Here is a 19,282-nt window from a genome sequence, read left to right on the forward strand (position 1 = left end):
GAAAAGAATTTCTGCTTGGAAATTGAATGGCTCCTGAGAAAATGACCATCTGTATTGTTTTGGACGCTAACTACCCAGAGCTGGTTCTAGATGTGGGAAAAGTCACTTTGGGGGAGAAGAATAGAAAAAAAATGAAAGATTCTCAACTGAGAAAAAAGCAGAATGAAAGCCTCTCAAAATGTGTGATTACTTTGCTGAATTCTGGAGGGGGAATAAGCAAGATTGAAATTGAGAATGAAGATTATAGTTATGAAAAAGATGGAATAGGATTAGATTTGGAACATTCTTTAGCCGATATGGTTCCAATTGTTCATAAATACTTTGACTTTATGAAACAAGGTAAATATTTTCTGATTTTTGTCAAATCGTGGAGCTCCAAAATCCCTGGGATGAAGATTGCCACCTTGAGTTCCAATTTGTACAAAAGAGATATAACCTCTGTAAATGTCATGAATGCTACCGTGGCACTGGAATTCCTCAAAGACAGGGTAGAAACTAGAGAGAGATTTTCTTTAACGTCAAAATCATCTTCAAAGAGGTGCCGAGAAGAAACAGAAGAAAGTAGCACAAAAGCCTTGGCTTCTGATTTTTTTAATAGGACGCAACTCAGGTATAGAGAAAAACTCACCTTCACTGAATCCACATATGTGGAAATTAAAGACTTCTCAACACAAAAGCTGTTGCAACGCATTAAAGAGATTCTCCCTCAATATGTTTCAGCGTTTGCAAATACTCGTGGGGGATATTTGTTTGTTGGTTTAAGTGAGAAAAAACAAGAAGTAATTGGCTTTAAAGCAGAGAAGAGTGACCTTGACAAGATAGAAAGAGAAATAGAAAAATGCATCAGCGAGTTGCCTGTCTATCACTTCTGTATGGAGAAGAAGAAGATCAATTATTTATGCAAATTCCTTGAGGTATACGATGAAGAAAGTCTTTGTGGATATGTCTGTATGCTCAAAATAGAGCCATTCTGTTGTGCAGTGTTTGCCAAAAAGCCGGATTCCTGGCATGTGAAAGACAATCAAGTGAAGCAGCTGTCCGTGGAGGAGTGGGTGCAGTTAATGATGGATCCTGAACCAGGTGAGGAAGGCGGGGTAGAAATAATGGTGCATTTGGCTGCAGCACGAAGGATTTTTGTTCTCTGAGATTGGGGGCAAGATCAATAGTCCTCAGATTTCAACACCTAATTTACTAATCTTTGGTAGATACATGCAATAGTTAGCTATCTCTACCTGTTTAGAAGGTAGTTATTCCATACACAAAAGTACATTATCTTCTCTCCATAGCACTACCTGGTGTAATTTTTCTTCCCCATCACGTCTACTCACTTTCAAGGAAAGCCTGTGAATTCCTTCTCCCTTTTCCTTTGGAGCTCAGTTTCAGTAACTGACCATTTCTTTCTCTCAGGAACACTTGCCTCTTTAATGTACTTGCTCTTTCATCTTTCTTTACACTTTCCCTTAAAACCTCTTCCCTCTTCCTCTCCTGTTTCTTCCATTTGTGGACTAACATATAACCCTAAATTGGACTGATAAGAAAAGGCTAATGTTGGTATTTTATCTGATTTTTGGAAAAGAAAAGCCTCCAGTGAAATTGGACCTACACTAGCAACTTAAAAATCTCTGAAATTGCAAGGCTCATTCTTAGAATCTGCCCCAAATTAGACTCTCCTTCACTAGCCCTCATGTCTTCTAATTTTAATTGCTTTTAAAATGAGCCCAGTTATATGGTAATGTATTCGATTACTATTCATGCACTTTCCTATTCATATTCAACATAGTATGTTTCAGTAGCCTCAAGGAATAAATCTATAACTTATGTCTGACCTGGGAATCTATCCACAATCAGTTCAGTTCAATTCAGTTGCTCAGTCATGTCCGACTCTTTGAGACCCCATGAACCACAGCACACCAGGCCTCCCTGTCCATCACCAACACCCGGAGTCCACCCAAACCCATGTCCATCGAATCGATGATGCCATCCAACCATCTCATCCTCTGTCGTCCCCTTCTCCTCCTGCCTTCAGTCTTTCCCAGCATCATGGTCTTTTCCAATGAGTCAGCTCTTCATATCAGGTGGCCAAAGTATTGGAGTTTCAGCTTCAACATCAGTCCCTCCAATGAACACCCAGGACTGATCTCCTTTAGGATGGACTGGTTGGATCTCCTATCCACAATATTTAACAACATTTCTGTTGGGAAAATGGGGTCATTTCTAAGCAGACTTTAGATATACAAAGCATTTAGTTGATATAGTAAGCATTTAGTTGTGACAAATTAAGAAAGTGGTTTTGTTTTTTAAGATTTTCCCAGGTTGTTTGAAGAGATGAACTTTCAACGAAGTATGTTATCACCAATTCCCCATGATTGGTCTGTTGATAAAGGTAAGAATTTAGAAAGTCAGCAGCAGAGATATCACTTTAGAGGTAATTTAATTAGGGTTTCTTTGGACTTGTATGTCTTTTCAAATCTCCTCTTCAAATAAGCTCTGTCTTGAAACTTATCATTAAAGCATATTCTGGCATTCAGGGAATGCTTTTGGTGTTTTTAGCATGGACTATATCAAAATGTAATATTTTAGGCTTTTTCTTGGTGTAATAGGAGCTCCTTTCATTGGAAGTAAGAGAAACCCAAGTCAACTTAGTTTAAACAAAAAGGAAATCCATCATGTCAGGAGGAAGTCTATATTGAGACCCAGCTTCATACACAGCTATATTCCATTATTGAAGAAAGACCAACAATACTCAGAATCTCTGATTTACCTGTTTTTGTTGTTATTACTTATGGGCAACATGTTTGTTGTTTTCTGCTGTATACACAATGTTACCTTGAATATTTTTGTTCAGTCTTCTGTCGCATATTTGTGAAAGTTTTTCTAGGGTGCACACCCAGGAGTAGAATTGCTAGGTCAGGAAGTATATGAGTATCCAAGCAATAGGATAATGCCAGATTGTTCTCCAGAGTAGATGAGTCACTTTACTCCCACCAGCATGTTAGAAATGGCACATCTTCTCCAGTTGTCAGCTTCTCTTCATCTTTCTTTTCGTCCTCCTTTTTCCCACTCAAATAGGTGTAAAATAGTATCTGCTTACATCTGCATTTCCCTGGTTGTTAATTTGGTTGAGCATCTTCATGTACTTACTGTCTGTCTGTATTTTATTGCCTATGAAATGCCTATTCTGTTGGTTGCCCATTTTGCTATTAGGTTTTTGTCTTTTTCCTGTTGATATGTAGGAGATTCTAGAATCCAGATCGGCTTCTGAACATAGGTATTACAGGTTACAGAAATCTTCTCCAAGTTCGTAGCTTTTGTTTTCTCTTTTCTTGAGGCTGCTGCTGCTGCTAAGTCACTTCAGTCATGCCTGACTCCTTGAGGCATATGATGATTATCAGCAGCTTGATACTTTTGCTGATTGTGACTTAATTTAAAATAGTCCAAGTTACCAATATTTAAAATTTCTGTTTCACTGCTCTTTCTGCTTTGTGTATGAGATCCTCTCTAACCAGTAAGTTAGAACCATATTTCCTTTCATTTTCTTCTAAAAGTTTTAGGGTTTTGCACTTTATGTTTAACATTTAAAGCCTCAGTCTATCTCAGTAGTGATGTAAGGGTGGTATTTCATTTTATTCCATGTGGATAACCGCTTTGTTGGTTTTCATTCACTAAGTTGTATCTAACTCTTTGCGACCTCCCTGGACTATAGCCCACCAGGCTGCTCTGTCCATGGGATTTCCTAGGCAAGAATACTGGAGTGGGTTGCCATTTCCTTCTCTAGGGGGATCTTCCCAACCTAGGGATCAAACCTGTGTTCTCCTGGCTTGGTAGGCAGATTCTTTACCACTGAGCCCCCAGGGAAGCCCAGTAACCACATTACCCAGCTCCAGTTACTGAACAGTTCCCATTTTCACCCACCAATTTGCCATGCCATCTCCAGCAATATTACTAGGTATATGTATAGCTTTGTTTCTAGAATCCATATTATGTTCATTTGGTCAATTTGTCTGTCCTTATACACACTATACTGTCTTAATATTGTAATATTGTTCTAAGTACTTAGCAGGGCAGGGCTCCTTACTATTACTCTTTTTCTTTGAGAGTGTTTTGGCAGTTTGAATCATTTAATCTATGAAACAAATTTTAGAACTGTTTTAAGTGCCTCAAAAAGCCCTTTAAAGATTTTGATTGCAGTTACACTGAATATATAGATTTCAGAAGTGGCATAGTGGCATTATTTATATCAATTGGTCTTTGTACAATTGAACATAGGTTTTTAAAATGTTTTGTTGTTGTAATTGATGTTACCTTTTTGTTTGGCTTCACTGCTTGGCTTGCGGAATCTTAGTTCTCTGACCCAGAACTGAATTTGTGCCCTCAGGAATGAATGGAGGTACAGAGTCCTAACCACTGTACCACCAGGGAATTCTCAATGTTTTACTTTAAAAGTTACATTTTTTTCTTATTTGTCGCTAGTGTGTAGAAATGCAACTGATTTTATATATTGATTTCACACCACCTTGTTAAAATTTATTTTAAATAATTTGTTCATAACATTGCTTTCCTGACCTAAGAAAATATCATTAAGGTCATTATTTTGAATTCCCTGTTGGGTAAATCACTTGGCTCCACTTCATTAGGAAAAGGTTTCTGGAGATGAGTTTTGTTCTTTAATTTTGAGCATAATCCCATTTCTTCTCTTTTCTTGACTGTGTTGGTTTCTGCACATTATATAAAGCAGCCGTTTTCACAGACGGACATCAAATAGGAGATGAATTCACTAAGTAGTTCAGCCAGACATTCTGGGTGCCTCTCAAAGCGTTGTGCTCATTTAAGCCGCTAACACTTTGTTCCTAGTGTTTGTAAGCCAAGTCCCACCAGTGCCCTGATTAAGGGAGGGTGGAAGCCAGTGACTCAAGTTGTAGCCAGAAAAGTTGAGGCACTAGATGTGTGTCCCGATTCTTCCTCTCCTTAGGGAAAAGCTGATAGATGGCTTTTATCACCCGATTGCTCTTTTATTTTTCTTTCATTTTTATTTGTTTATTTATGGCTGTGCTGGGTCTCCGTTGCTACACATGGGCTTTCTCTAGTTGCTGTGAGCAGGGGCTGCTCTCTAGTTGCAGCGCAGGGCCTTCTCACTGCAGTGGCTTCTCTGGCTGTGGAGCGCAGGCGCTAGGGCACAAGGGCTTCTGTGGTTGTGGCGCACAGGCTCAGTTGCAGCAGGGGCTCCAGCGTGCGTGGGCTCAGTAGTTGTGGCGCATGGGCTTAGTTGGCCTGTAGTATGTGGCATTTTCCTAGACACAGTAGGGGAAAGAGAGGGTGGGACAAATTGAGAGACCAGCACTGAAACATATATATTACCGTATGTACAACAGACAGCAAGTAGGAAGTTGTTGTATAACCCCGGGAGCTCAGCCCAGTGCTCTGTGACAACCCAGAGGGGAGGGATGGGGTGGAGGTGCAGGGAGGTTCAAGAGGGAGGGGACATGTGTATACTATGGCTGACTCATGTTGCTGTATGGCGGAAACCAACACGACGTTGTAAAGCAATTATCCTCCAATTAAAATAAAAGAAAAAAACTACAGAGGCTTTGGAAGATGCTACATTCCTCCAAAGGGGATTATATTTCTTTCTGCAGGTAGATAGAGTACCAGTGATAACCTTGATTTTTTAAGATTTGTTTTATGCTTTTCTAGAAAGAATATCTTTAAATTTTGCCCTTACCATTACTAGGTCATGGCTCTTCTTGAGTCTCAACTCAAAGTCTGAGGTGTTTACCACGGGCCTTCCGCTTTTCAGGGACTCAAATTCCGGTCTAAGTCACCCCACCACCATGAGGTTGATAAAACTCAGGTTCAGCTCTTTTTAACCTCCCAGTAACAATTTCTTCTGGGTTTTCTCACCCTGTATCTGCCAAGTGAGTTGAAGGAAATGTGAATGTAGAGTTTGGCTGCTTTTCTGCAGTTTTATCTTAGATTTTCCCTTTCGAATTATAGTTCCTCTGGTAGCCCCAAATGCCAGTCTCTTTTTCCTCAGCCTAATAAAACTGGAGATTTATGCTTGGGCTGTATTTACCCATGACATGATATGGAAAATATCCTCAGGCAAAAAGCTGGGATGAATGTGGTGCTACTTCCTGTGTTTCCATCAAATATTGTGACCCTTTAAGTCCTGCTTGTGTTGGTTGCTCTCTAGTTCTTTAAATTTCTGTTTTTATATTTTATACAACTTTCATAGTTGTGTTTGGTGGGAGGGGTTGGTCTGGTACAAGCTACTTTGTCATGGTTGGAATTGGAAGCTTCCAGTATTTAAAAATTTATTATAATTATTTTCCTACCTAGTGCCATCAGAAAAGGTGACATATATCCCAGAAATCCTCTACAAGAGACTGTTCTCACAACATGAAGGAGTTGCACAGTTGATATGTAAAGAGATGGGCTCTGTTCATCAAGGTACATTGATCTTTTCTAAGAGTTGGTCTTTGGATCTGGACTTGCAAGAGAACCAGAGCGTCATCTGTGATGCACTGCTAATTTCCCAGGACCGTCCACCAGTCTTATACACCTTCCTCAGGGAACTGAATGAGGAACTAAAAGGCTATTCTATACAAACTGCCTTAACTTTAAAGAAGAAACTGGTAAAAATTGGTGGCTACACTGGGAAAGTGTGTGTCATGACAAAGATCTACTGCAGTGAAGAATCTTCTACATTAACTGAAGGCAGTGCGAGACTTCTTCATGATTCAAGCTTATCTGCCACCTACCCTAAGTCCTACACCCTCATAACCAGTCAAACAATGAACGATTTAAAGAAGGCCCTTTTCATAGTCTTGAAGAGTCTTGGAACTTTAAGTGATAAATTTGATTCTGAGATTTTTCAACACCTCTTGAGCAATCAGCATGGATTACTTTCTGAGGAATGACAAAAGGTTGTTTAAATATCGTCCAGTTCAGTTCAGTTGCTCAGTTGTGTCCGACTCTTTGCAACCCCACAGACTGCAGCACGCTGGCTTCCCTGTCCTTTACTATCTCTCAGAGCTTGCTCAAACTCATGTCTATCGAGTTGGTGATGCCATTCAATCATCTCATCCTCTGTCGTCCCCTTCTCGTCCTGCCTTCAATCTTTCCCAGCAACAGGTTCTTTTCTCATGAGTCAGCTCTTTGCATCAGGCGGCCAAAGAATTTAGCTTCAGCACCAGTCCTTCCAATGAATATTCGGGACTAATCTCCTTTAGGATGGACTGGTTGGATCTCCTTCCAGTCCAAGGGACTCTCAAGAGTCTTCTCCAGCACCACAGTTCAAAAGCATCAATTCTTCAGCGCTCAGCTTTCTTTATGGTCCAATTCTCACATCCATACATGACTACTGGAAAAACCATAGCTTTGACTGGATGGACCTTTGTCGGCAAAGCTTTTTAATATGCTGTCTTGGTTTGTCGTAGCTTTTCTTCCAAGGAGCAAGCATCTTTTAATCTCATGGCTACAGTCACCATCTGCAGTGATTTTGGAGCCCAAAAAAATCTTGCGCAAGGCTCATCTGAATCATTAAAAGTAGACCAGGCTACAAAGATGTTTTTCATTATGTCGTCAATGTTGTTCTCAAATAATGTGAAAATATACCTCTAAAAAGCTTTACAAGGAAAACAACTTGATAGGATCTTGGAAAGTCTAATTTAATTTTCAATTTATTTCTTTCTAAATGGTTTTCATAGGTGTTACTCAAGACTTTTTGTTGTTGTTTAGTCTCTAAATTGTGCCCGATACTTTTGCAACCCCATGAACTGTAGCCCACCAGGCTCCTCTGTCTGTGGGATTTCCCAGGCAAGAATACTGGAGTGGGTTGCCATTTCCTTCTCCAGGGGATCTTCCCAACCCAGGGATGAAACCTGCATCTCCTGCTTGGCAGGCAGATTCTTTACCACTGAGCCCTCTGGGAAGCCCCTTTAAAAGTTATTAGGAAAATTAATTTGTTAATTACTCTGTGCATAGTTCATGGATAAGTTTTCTTCCACTTTTAAGTTATGGAAACTTTCAATACTTTTAACAACAACAATGGAAATTTCCAAGACGTACCCAAAAAACCTTTATAACTTAGAAAAGATTATAATTGATGATGTTTACAGTCTTTATAAGGAAACGAAGAATCCAAAATTTTTCCCCCTCCCCACAAAATTCTCTGAATCTTCTTGGACTACTTTTATACTGTTCACTTGGAGAAGTTATGACTTTTCTAATTGCTCAGCTGGCATCCTTAAGAACTCAGCAGAATAGTCGCTTTAGCATGCAGAATTGAAGATGATATGGAGAGTCTTCCAGACAAACAAAATGTAAAGAAGTTCATCACCGCTAGACTGCTGGTGACAGGGACTTAAGCTGAAATGAAAGGGTGCTAATTAGTACAGATGTCTCTGTCTTAAAATGGTTCGACTTAGGATTTCTTGACTTTACGATGGTACGGGAGCAATTCGCATTCAGTAGAAACTATACTTCGAATTTTGAATTTTGATTTTTTCCTGAGCTAGCCGTATGTGATACAATATTTTTGTATGATACCGGGCACTGGCAGTGAGCCACAACTCCCAGTCAGCCATGTAGTCACAAGGGTAAATAACCAGCGCTCTATAGGGTATTGTGTTGCTTCCTGCTTCTGATGTGAAGAAGAGGAAAGCAATTACTCTTGAGATGAAACTCGATTTCCCTGCATCAAAGTGGCAATTCAGTAATGGCCATTACGTGTGAGTTCGGACTTTTGCAATTGATGATCTCGACCATCTTAAAGGATAAGTGAATCGGTGATACAGTGAAATTGTCAGCATTGGTTAAATCCACTGTCTTCGCGAAGAAATTACCTGGGCTAATCGATGATATGGGAAAATTTCTCGACACTAGAATGGAAGATCAGATACAGAAGCGCATACCACATAGTCTACTGAGGCAAGTTTTTTTCCATACACTTAAAGAGTATGCTGACGATCTTACACATATGCGAATGTTTATAGTGAGTTAATATCCGGTGTTTCAAGTGGCGTTGTTATTTTCATAATGTGAACATTGGTGGTGAGGCAGCAGGTTGCTGATACCAAAGTGTTTAAGGAAGTGCCGAAGTGTTTAAGGAAGAGCTGCGTAGAATAATTGTGGATGAGAAGTATTTGCCAGAACATGTATGTAATGTTGATGAAATCAACTTGTTCTGAAAACATATGCCAGAGCATACGTACATTCATCAAAAGTCCAAGACAATGGATTCAAGGCTTCCAAAGACTATATAATGCTGCTTTGGGACACAGATGTTGTAAGGTTCAAGTTGAAGCCTTTCTTAATCTACCACTTGGAAAACCCTAGAGCACACAGGAATACGAGAAAGCATATAGGTTCAGTTCAATTCAGTTCAGTCGCTCAGTCGTGTCCGACTCTTTGCCACCCCATGGACTGTGGCACACCAGGCTTCCCTGTCCATCACCAACTCCCAGAGCCTGCTCAAAAAAGCATATACTTCCCATTTATTGTTGCCATAACAGGGAAGCCTGGATGATATTCGCATTGTTTGAAAACTGGTTTTTGAACTGTCTTATTCTACACACAAGAGAATGTTGCAGGCAAAACAAGCTGTACAATCAGAGCTTGAAGTCTTCCTAAAGAATATTGTGCCTACTAAACCATCAGCTGGTGTAGATGCCCCAGTGCCTCCTGCTATCCTCAAGCCTTATCGAGAGAGAATTATCACTGTAGCATCAATATCATCCCGCGATTAATTTTACTTCAATGTTTCAAACATTCTTCAGGCCTGCTGTGCTTTCAGCTGTCTGCTTTGATGGTAACTATCCATACAACCATTTTGTTTTTCACTTTCAGTACAGTGATCAATAAATTAAATGATATATTCAACATTTTAATTTAAAAATAAGCTTTGTGTTAAATGAGTTTGCCTAACTGTAAGCCAGTGTAACTGTTCTGAGCTGATTTAAGGTAGGCTAGACTGAGCTATGATGTTCAGTAAGTTAGTTGTATTACATGCAGATTTGACTTAAAATATTTTCAACTTATGATGGGTTTATTGGGACAAAAAACCATCACAAGTCGAGGGAGATCTGTAATAGGAAAACATATGAAAGTATAAATAACAGCCGCTCAGTCATGTCTAACTCTTTGCAACCCCATGGACTGTAGCCTGCCAGGCTCCCCTGTCCATGGAATTCTCCAGGCAAGAATACTGGAGTGGATTGCCATTTCCACTCCAAAAGATAAAGGGATAAGAATCTAAGCATACTACTACAGAAAGTCATCAAATCACAAAGCAAGTGAGTGAGAGAAGAAAAAAGAAACAGACGAGCCACAAAACAGCAGGAAATGGCAAAATGGTACTAAATACAAACCTATCAATAATTACTTCCTTTTTAAAATGTTTATGTATATATGTAAATAGTTGATTTACAATATTATATAAGTTTTACTATACAACACAGTGATTCACAGTGTTTTTTTGTTTTGTTTTGTTTTTCGGCTGTACCACATGGCATATGGGGTCTTAGTTCCAGAACCGAGGATTGAATCTGTGCCCCCTGCAGTGGAAGCACAGATTCTTAATCGCTGAACCACTGGGAAATCCCCAGACGTTTGTTTTTCAAAACCTACCAGGAGGAAGCATGAACGCAGTTCCTCCCTACTACAAATTATGCAGCCGAGTTCCCCACGTTTGGGGAAATGGCAGGGGTCAGCACACCTGGAGTGCAATGGATGAGCCTTGCCCTGGGAAAACCACCTTCATGCTCATGGTATCTCCCCTGCTGGTAAGTATATGATTCACAATTTTTAAAGGTTATACCTCGTTTATAGTTTTTGTAAAATATTGGCTGTATTCCTTGTGTTGTACAATATAATCCCTGGAACCTATTTATTTTATACATAGTAGTCTGTGCCTCTTAATCCCCCACTCTATTCTTCCCTTCCCCCACTTCCTTCTCCCCACTGTATCTGTGGGTCTGTTCCTTTTTTGTTACTAATTTTCATTAGTTTGCTTTATATTTTAGATTCTACATATAAGTGATATCATACAGTATTTGTCTTTCTGTCTGACTTATTTTATCCATGTTGTTGCAAAAGGCAGGTTTCATTTTTTGTGGCTGAGTAGTATTCCATTTCTCGGAGAAGGCAATGGCACCCTACTCCAGCACTCTTGCCTGGAAAATCCCATGGATGGAGGAGCCTGGTGGGCTGCAGTCCATGGGGTCGCTAAGAGTTGGACACAACTGAGTGACTTCACTTTCACTTTTCACTTTCATGCATTGGAGAAGGAAATGGCAACCCACTCCAGTGTTCTTGCCTGGAGAATCCCAGGGACGGCGGAGCCTGGTGGGCTGCCATCTATGGGGTCGCACAGAGTCGGACACGACTGAAGCGACTTAGCAGCAGCAGCAGCAGCATTCCATTGTGTATATATAGCACAACTTCTTTATCCATTCATTGTTGATGGACACTTAGGTTGCTTCTATATTTTGGCAGTTGTAAATAATGCTGCTATGAACATTGGGATTCATATGTCTTTTCAAATTAGTTTTTCATTTTTTGGATATATACCCAGGAGTGGCTTCTCTTTTTAGTGATGTGGGAGTTCTCTTTTTAGTCTTTTGAGAAAGCTCCTTACTGTTTTTCACATGCTCGCCAACATTTTTTATTTGTGTTCTTTTTAATGGTAGCCACTCTGGCAGTATACGGTGATATCTCATTGTGGTTTTAAATTGTGTTTCTCTGATGATTAACAGTGTTTGAACCTCTTTCCATGTGCCTGTTGGCCATCTGTTTTTTTTTTTTTTTTTCTGAAAAATGTCTATTCAGGTCTTCTGCACATTTTTAAATCATGTTGCTTGCTTTTTGATGTTGTTGTATGAGCTATCTTAATATTTTGGATTGTAACCCCATATCAGTCATATAATTTGGAAATATTTTCTCCTATTCAGTAGATTGTCTTTTCATTTTGTCAATGGTTTTCTTTACTATGCAAAAGCTTTTAAGTTTCACTACGTTCCATTTACTTACTTTTGCTTTTATTTTCTTTGCTTTAGGAGATAGATCCAAAAACATATATATTGCCACAACTTGTGTCAAAGAGTATTCTGCCTGTGTTTCCTTCTAGGAGTTTTATGGTTTCCAGTCTTGTATTTAAGTCTTTAATACATTTTGACATTCTTTTGTAAACGGTGATAGAGAATGTTCTGATTTCATTCTTTTATTAATAAGTGGAGCTGTCCAGTTTTCCCAGCACCACTTATTGAAGAGATTATCTTTCCCCCATTGTATATTCTTACCTCCTTTATCATAGATTAACTGACAAGTGCTTGGGTTTATGTCTTGGATTTCTATCCTGTTCCATTAATCCATATCTTACATACAAAATTAACTCAAAATGGATTAAAAGCTTTAATGATAGATCTGAAATCATAAAACTCCTAGAAGAAAACATAGGTGGTAAGCTGCTTAGCATCTGTCTTAGTTATTTTGTTTTTTTGAATTGACAACAAAACACAGATAACAAAAGCAAAAATAAATAAGCAAGATCACATCAAACTTAAAACCTTGTATAAAACAAATCAAATCATCAATAAAATTAAAAGGCAACATACCAAATAGGAGAATATATTTGCAAATCATGTGTCTCATAAGGGGTTAACATCCAAAGTATATAAAGAATTCATTCAACTCAATAACAACAAAATAAAACAATCTAATTTTAAAATGGCACAGAATCTGAATAGACATTTTTCTGAAGAAGACATACAAATAATAAAAGGTACATGAAAAAGTGCTTTAACATCACTAATCATTAGGGAAATGAAAATCAAAACCACAATGAGATATCATCTCATACTTGTTAGAATGCTGCTAAGTCGCTTCAGTCGTGTCCGACTCTGTGCAACCCCATAGACGGCAGCCCACCAGGCGCCCCCGTCCCTGGGATTCTCCAGGCAAGAACACTGGAGTGGGGTGCCATTGCCTTCTCCACTTGTTAGAATGGCTATCATCAAAAAGACAAGAAATAGCAAGTCTTAGTGAGGATTGAAGGAAAAGCAACCCTTGTGCACTGTTGGGAATATAAATTTGTGCAACCACTATGGAAAGTAGTGTGGAAGTTCTTAAAAAAAATTAAAAGTAGAATGACCATATGATCCCACAGGTTCACTTCTGGGTGTTTATTCACAGGAAAATAAAAAGTACTAACTGCAAGATGCATGTACCCCTATGTTTATTGCAGCATTATTTACAATAGCCAAGATATGGAAGAAACTTATGTTCCTATATTCTGTATAGCCATTAAACACACACAATGAAACATTATTCAATCATAGAAAGAGAAGGAAATTTTGCCATTTTTGACAATAGGGGTGGATTTTTAGGGCATAATGTTAAGTGAAACAAGACAAAGAAAAACAAATATTATGTGATCTCACTTATATGTGGAATATGAAGACAAAAACCAACCAACCAAAAAAGCTCCCAAGCTCATGAATTCAAGGAATAGGGGTGGGGATGGGGTTGCAAAATGGATAAAGTAAGTTAAAAAGCACAAAATTCCAACTGTAAAATGAATAAATCATGGGATGTTATGTACAGCATGGTGACTATGGTAATGAAAGTGAAAATCGCTCAGTTCTGTCCAACTCTTTGTGACCCCACGGACTATGCAGTTCATGGAATTCTCCACGTCAGAATACTGGAGTGGGTAGCTGTTCCCTTCTCCAGGGGATCTTCCCAACCCAGGGACTGAACCCAGGTTTCCCACATTGCAGGTGGATTCTTTACCGGTTGAGTCACCAGGGAAATCCAAGAATACTGAAGTGGGTAGCCTATCCCTTCTCCTTCAAATACCTGGATCTTCCCAACTCAGGAATCGAACCGGGGTGTCCTGCATTGCAGGTGGATTCTTTACCAGCTGAGCTACCAGAGAAGCCCAACTATGGTAATAGTCTATTGCATATTTGAAGGTTGTTAAGAGAATAAATCTTAAAAGTTTTCACAAGGAAAAAAATGTTGTAATAATATATGGTGATGGATGTCAACTAGACTTACTGTCCAGGGGTGATCACTTTGCAATATACAGAAATATCTGATCACTGTCTTGTATACCAGCCACTAATATAATGTTATATGCCAATTCTATCTAAAAAGTCAACAGAATAAAAAGAAGATACATGTATAACTGAATCATTTTGCTGTATATCTGAAACTAACACAAAATTGTGAATCAACCATGGTCCAACATAAAATGAAAAATTTTTTAAGTCAACAGAATATTTTCTGTTACTATTGTGAAAGTAATGTGCCCTTTTTTATTCATCTTAAGATTTTTTTTTTGTCTTTGATGTTTAACAGTTTGATATGCTGTGCCTATGTATATTTTTGTTTCTATTCATCCTGCTTGGGATTCACAGAATGTCAAGTGTACAGCTTTTTCTGTCTTGTCAGCTTTGGAATTTTTCAAAAGTTATCTCTTAAAGAAAATATTGCTCTTATACTTTCTCATATCTCTCCATGTTGTGTAAACATTTGACGTTTTTGTTGTGTACCATATGACTATTTTTTAATCTGAATTTTCACTCTTTTTCTCTGCTACTGCTGCTGCTAAGTAGGTTCAGTCGTGTCCGACTCTGTGCAACCCCAGAGACAGCAGCCCACCAGGTGCCCCCGTCCCTAGGATTCTCCAGGCAAGAACACTGGAGTGGGTTGCCATTTCCTTCTCCAGAAAAATTTTATAAACAACTTTTTCTCTATGTATGCTTAAATCTAAATATTGATTTTTATCAGCCTTTTTTTATTACTAATACTTACTTTTAATTGCGATGTCTTATTTTCATTACATTTATTTTATCTGCTTATGTAAAATGACTTTCCATTTATAGTAGTGGTATATAAAAAGTTTTATATAAACAAGATGATTTTAAAATATCAAGTTATTACAGTAAGTACAAAAAAATCTTGAATAATTAACCTTTGAAAATCACTGCAGTAAAGCTAAAGCAACAGTAAATGGTTATAATTAAGAGACTTGGCTCTTGAAAAGCCTCACCAATATCTATTCTTTTAATTTTTGTTTTCTTTCTTCTGATTTTACAGCTAACCCACAATGTGACACGTATGTATATACAAAGTGACACGTATGTATATAAACCTTAAATTGTTTAAGATCTAAGTGAGCTGTGTTACTGCATTATGGGGAACAACATTAACGAGTATATTTCATGTCTGTTTCACAGCTAACTACTACTGTATTTCCAGATGAGCCAATATTTCCACGTGACAGATACACATCTCTTTTTCTCTTAATTACTCCACCAATGCTGAGTGTTATAATTATCACTTGGGCCAACGGCAAATACCCTCATTTATTTACTTTGAAATGATACAATCCAGGGAGGAAAAAAATCCTCATTCGAACACGGTATTTTTTGTTTTAGTAACAACTGGGTATATTTCTGTTTGCAGCAAACCCTTACTCAAAAGAAGAAATGGTTCATCTTTACATTCCACTTTTTAAGCAGCAGCACCGTTTCCAAGCTGCCACAGCTGTGACTTGCAGTGAGTCAGCTCTATCCCCCGTACGCCTCAGCTTCTAAATATGTAAAGTGACAAAGCCAGATCTGGGTGAGTCTGAGAAACCGCACCGGCCCTCAAGAGTGAAAACACTTCTGAAAAACCTGGTGCGCACTGCTCAACTCTACGCATCTGGTTTTCCACGTTCTCTTGCAATTTGATATCTTATGGTTTACTACTTCCTCAGACTCAGACTGGAATAGTAATTAAGGGAATGAATTTAAAAGGCCTTGCTTTTTTGGATTATGAATTAATTTTGGAACAAAATGTAAATGAGATGACATTAGAGCACTTCTTCAAAACCAAATGCTGGGACATGATTATATTTAAAGTCTGGTGCTAAGTCACTTTAGTCGTGTCCGACTCTGTGCGACCCCATAGACAGCAGCCCACCAGGCTCCCCTGTCCCTGGGATTCTCCAGGCAAGAACACTGGAGTGGGTTACTATCAGCCTTCCAGTTCACTAGTTTTCTCTTTTGCTGTGTCTAATTTCCTGTTATACCTATCTGTTAATGTCTAATTTCAATTCAATTCTAGAATTCCTACTGGAGTCTATCAATTCTTTGACGATTTTTTTTCTCCCTTTTTTCCTCTCTTTCTTAAGAACATAAATAATAGCTCTTTTCAATCCTTGTCTGGTAATTCCATTGTTTGGATTAACTTTGGTCTGTTTCTGTTGTATGGTTTTTTCCTTCTTGGTCTTCGCCATACAGTCCTGTATTTTGGCATGCCAGGTAATTTTCAGTTAAATCCTAGACATGGTATGAAAAAAGGTATAGAGGATCTAGGTGATACTCTCTTCCTCTCAAGAAGATTCATGCTGTCCTTTGCAAGGCCGACAGAGTAACATATGATTATCTTAATCCAGTTAGAGACTTAGCTACTCAAGGAAAGTTTTGACAGTATTTTTAATCTCTGATTTGTATTTGCAAATCTCTAATTTGTCTAACGGAGAAGGCAATTGCTCCCCACTCCAGTACTCTTGCCTGGAGAATCCCAGAGTCAGGGGAGCCTGGTGGGCTGCCGTCAGTGGGGTCGCACAGAGTCGGACACGACTGAAGCGACTTAGCAGCAGCAGCAGCAGCAATTTGTCTAAAGCAAAGCAAAGCTGGTTTCCTCAGCTTTAAATTGCCTTCAGACAGATGTTTTATGTACGATAATGGCCTTTTCTAACTCTTCTCAGTGGAAATGTTGGTTTGCCACATGCTACTCATTACCGCATATCACTTTTGTGCATTAATAGCAATATCTCAGAATAAAACTTAAATTTTAGTAGATAACCAATACACTCATTGGATTACATTTTAATGGGGAAAAGCTATAATTTTTATCTGAGCTCAAAATATTTTTATTGTGTCCAATTGCTTGCTGTACATCTTGATATGTCATAGGTACCTAAAAAGTATCCAGATGAACTCTATGCTTTTCTCTCTTTCTTCCAGGTTTAAGGAGACCAAAGAGATGTAAACATTAATTCCAGGGCAGAAGACCTGAATATACATTTTTCCAAAGAAGACATAGAAATGGCTATTTGGCATGTGAAAAGATACTCAGCATCACTAATCACTGCATGTGTGCTCAGCCACTTCAGTCGTGTCTGACTCTTTGTGACCCTGTGGACTGTAGCCCACCAGGCTCCTCTGTCCATGGAATTCTCCAGGCAAGAATACTGGAGTGGGTTGCCATGCCCTACTCCAGGGGATCTTCCCAACCCAGGGATCAAACCTGCATCTCTTACGTCTCCTGCATTGACAGGTGGATTCTTTACCACTAGTGCCACCTGGGAAGCCCCACTAATCATTACAGAATCATTATAGAAATGTAAATTAAAACCACAGTGAGATATCACCTCACACCTGTCAGAATAGCTATCATCAAAAGTATAGTACAGATAACAAATTTTGACAAGGACGTGGAGAAAAGGGAATACTTGTGCGTTGTTGGCGGGAATGTAAACTAGTGCAGCCGTTGTGGAAAACGGTATGGCAGCGTCTCAAAAAAACTGTATATATATATTGCTGTATGACTCAGCAGTTCCACTCCTGGATTTACATCCAAAGAAAACAAAAACACTAATTCAAAAAGACATGCATCCCGATGTTCATAGCAGCATTATTTGTAACAGCCAAGATAAGGAAACAACCTACATGTCCATCAATAGATGAATGAATGAAGAAGATGTGGTCCACGTATACACAATGGAACACTACCCAGCCATACAAGAAGAAGGAAATTCTGCCATCTGCACCAACATGAATGGACGGCGGCACGCCAGGTTTCCCCTGTCCTTCACAATCTTCTGGAGTTTGCTCAAACTTGTGACCACTGAGTCGGTGATGCCATCCAACCATCTCATCTTCTGTCATCCCCTTCTCCTCCTGCCTTCAGTCTTTCCCAGCATCAGGGTCTTCTCCAATGGGTTGGCTCTTCGCATCAGGTGGTCAGAGTATTGGAACTTCAGCTACAGTCCTTCCAATGAATATTCAGGGTTGATTTCCTTTAGGATTGACTGGTTTGATCTCCTTGATGTCCAAGGGATTCGTCAAATATATGTAGAATCTAAGAAATAAAGCAAACAAGTGTATAACAAAACAGATGCAGAGAACAAAGTAGTGGTTACTAGTGGGGATAAAGAGGGGAAGGGGCATGGGATTAAGAGGTTCAAACTACTGTGTATGAAATAAATAAGCAACAAGTATATATTATACAACACAGAGAAATATAGGCGTTATTTTGTAATACCAAATGGAACATAATTTGTAAAAAAATTGAATTACTATGTTGAACATGTATAACTAAGAAAATACTGTAAATAAACTATACTTTGATTTTTAAAGAATTTTAAAAAATCATCTCCTTTCTTTATTTCATTAGGAAGACCTGCATTTGTATCTTCCTATTATTATTTTTTTTTAACCATTAAGGCATTTTATTTGCACACACGTAGTACATCCCTAGAAAAAGAATCCAAAGATTTTCCCTCCTGTGTGTTTTCATCTTGTATTTTCATGGTCCATGATGTCAGCTGAGATCGTCAGAACAATGAAGCCAAATTGACAGGATGGGAGCAGGTTATTCTGTAACTTTTCTAGCTTTTGAATTGCACATCAAATCTGGGGCTGATCCACTTATTTCGCCTGCCTGTGAGGTTCACAATTTTACCAGCCCTGTGATTATCAATGATTTCAAATTTGTCAATGTAACTGCGCTTCATCATCATCGTTAGCAACCTGATGATGATTTTTGGAACATGGCCTGATTGGAACCTGTCATTTACCTCTCTCCTTTTGCCATTGTTGATCCTCTTGAGAGCATCACGTACACCATTATGGCAGCACTGAAAGATGGCAGGAAGAGCTCTTCTTGCATTTTTAATAGCATGTTCCACCTGCCAATGCAGGAGAGGCAAGAGATGGGGTTCGATCCCTGGGTGGGGAAGATCCCCTGGAGAAGGAGATGGCAACCTGCTCAGTATTCTTGCTTGTGAAATTCCATGAACAGAGGAGTCTAGCAGTTTACAGTCCATGGGGCTTCAGAGAGTTGGACATGATTGAATGACTAAGCACACACACAAAACATCTGCCAGGAAATAACTCAGAAAACCTTCATGAAAAAGTACATTTGAAAAGATGCAACATGTCATGATTGATGAAGCTAAGAATTTCCACATTGACAACAGAGACTACCATGAGAAGGAAAAAACATC

The 19,282-nt window shown here is 38.9% G+C and overlaps 1 protein-coding gene and 1 non-coding gene across 7 annotated transcripts in view; one reads left to right on the top strand and one right to left on the bottom strand.

Moving 5' to 3' along the window:
• Positions 1–18,415, top strand: part of SLFN12 (schlafen family member 12) — a 44,582-nt gene extending 26,167 nt beyond the window's left edge. Inside the window, exons 2-8 of one of the 6 annotated variants that reach the window (XM_059878422.1) lie at positions 2–1,080; positions 2,303–2,383; positions 6,337–9,808; positions 10,524–10,781; positions 13,776–15,118; positions 15,469–15,627; positions 17,019–18,415. In XM_059878422.1, the coding sequence (XP_059734405.1) occupies positions 27–1,080; positions 2,303–2,383; positions 6,337–6,917 (1,716 nt within the window). In that variant the 5' untranslated portion in view covers positions 2–26 and the 3' untranslated portion in view covers positions 6,918–9,808; positions 10,524–10,781; positions 13,776–15,118; positions 15,469–15,627; positions 17,019–18,415. Of the gene's footprint in view, position 1; positions 1,081–2,302; positions 2,384–6,336; positions 9,809–10,523; positions 10,782–13,775; positions 15,628–17,018 lie in introns of all 6 variants that reach the window. The other 5 variants (XM_059878421.1, XM_059878420.1, XM_059878423.1 and 2 more) reach the window with 5 other exon arrangements.
• LOC112442826 (U1 spliceosomal RNA) lies at positions 10,628–10,789 on the bottom strand. Its single transcript, XR_003031116.2, has one exon. It is a non-coding gene; the product is annotated as a U1 spliceosomal RNA (small nuclear RNA).
• Positions 18,416–19,282: the final 867 nt, after the last annotated feature.

Source organism: Bos taurus, chromosome 19, assembly GCF_002263795.3.
Source record: "Bos taurus isolate L1 Dominette 01449 registration number 42190680 breed Hereford chromosome 19, ARS-UCD2.0, whole genome shotgun sequence".
Lineage (NCBI taxonomy): Eukaryota > Metazoa > Chordata > Mammalia > Artiodactyla > Bovidae > Bos > Bos taurus.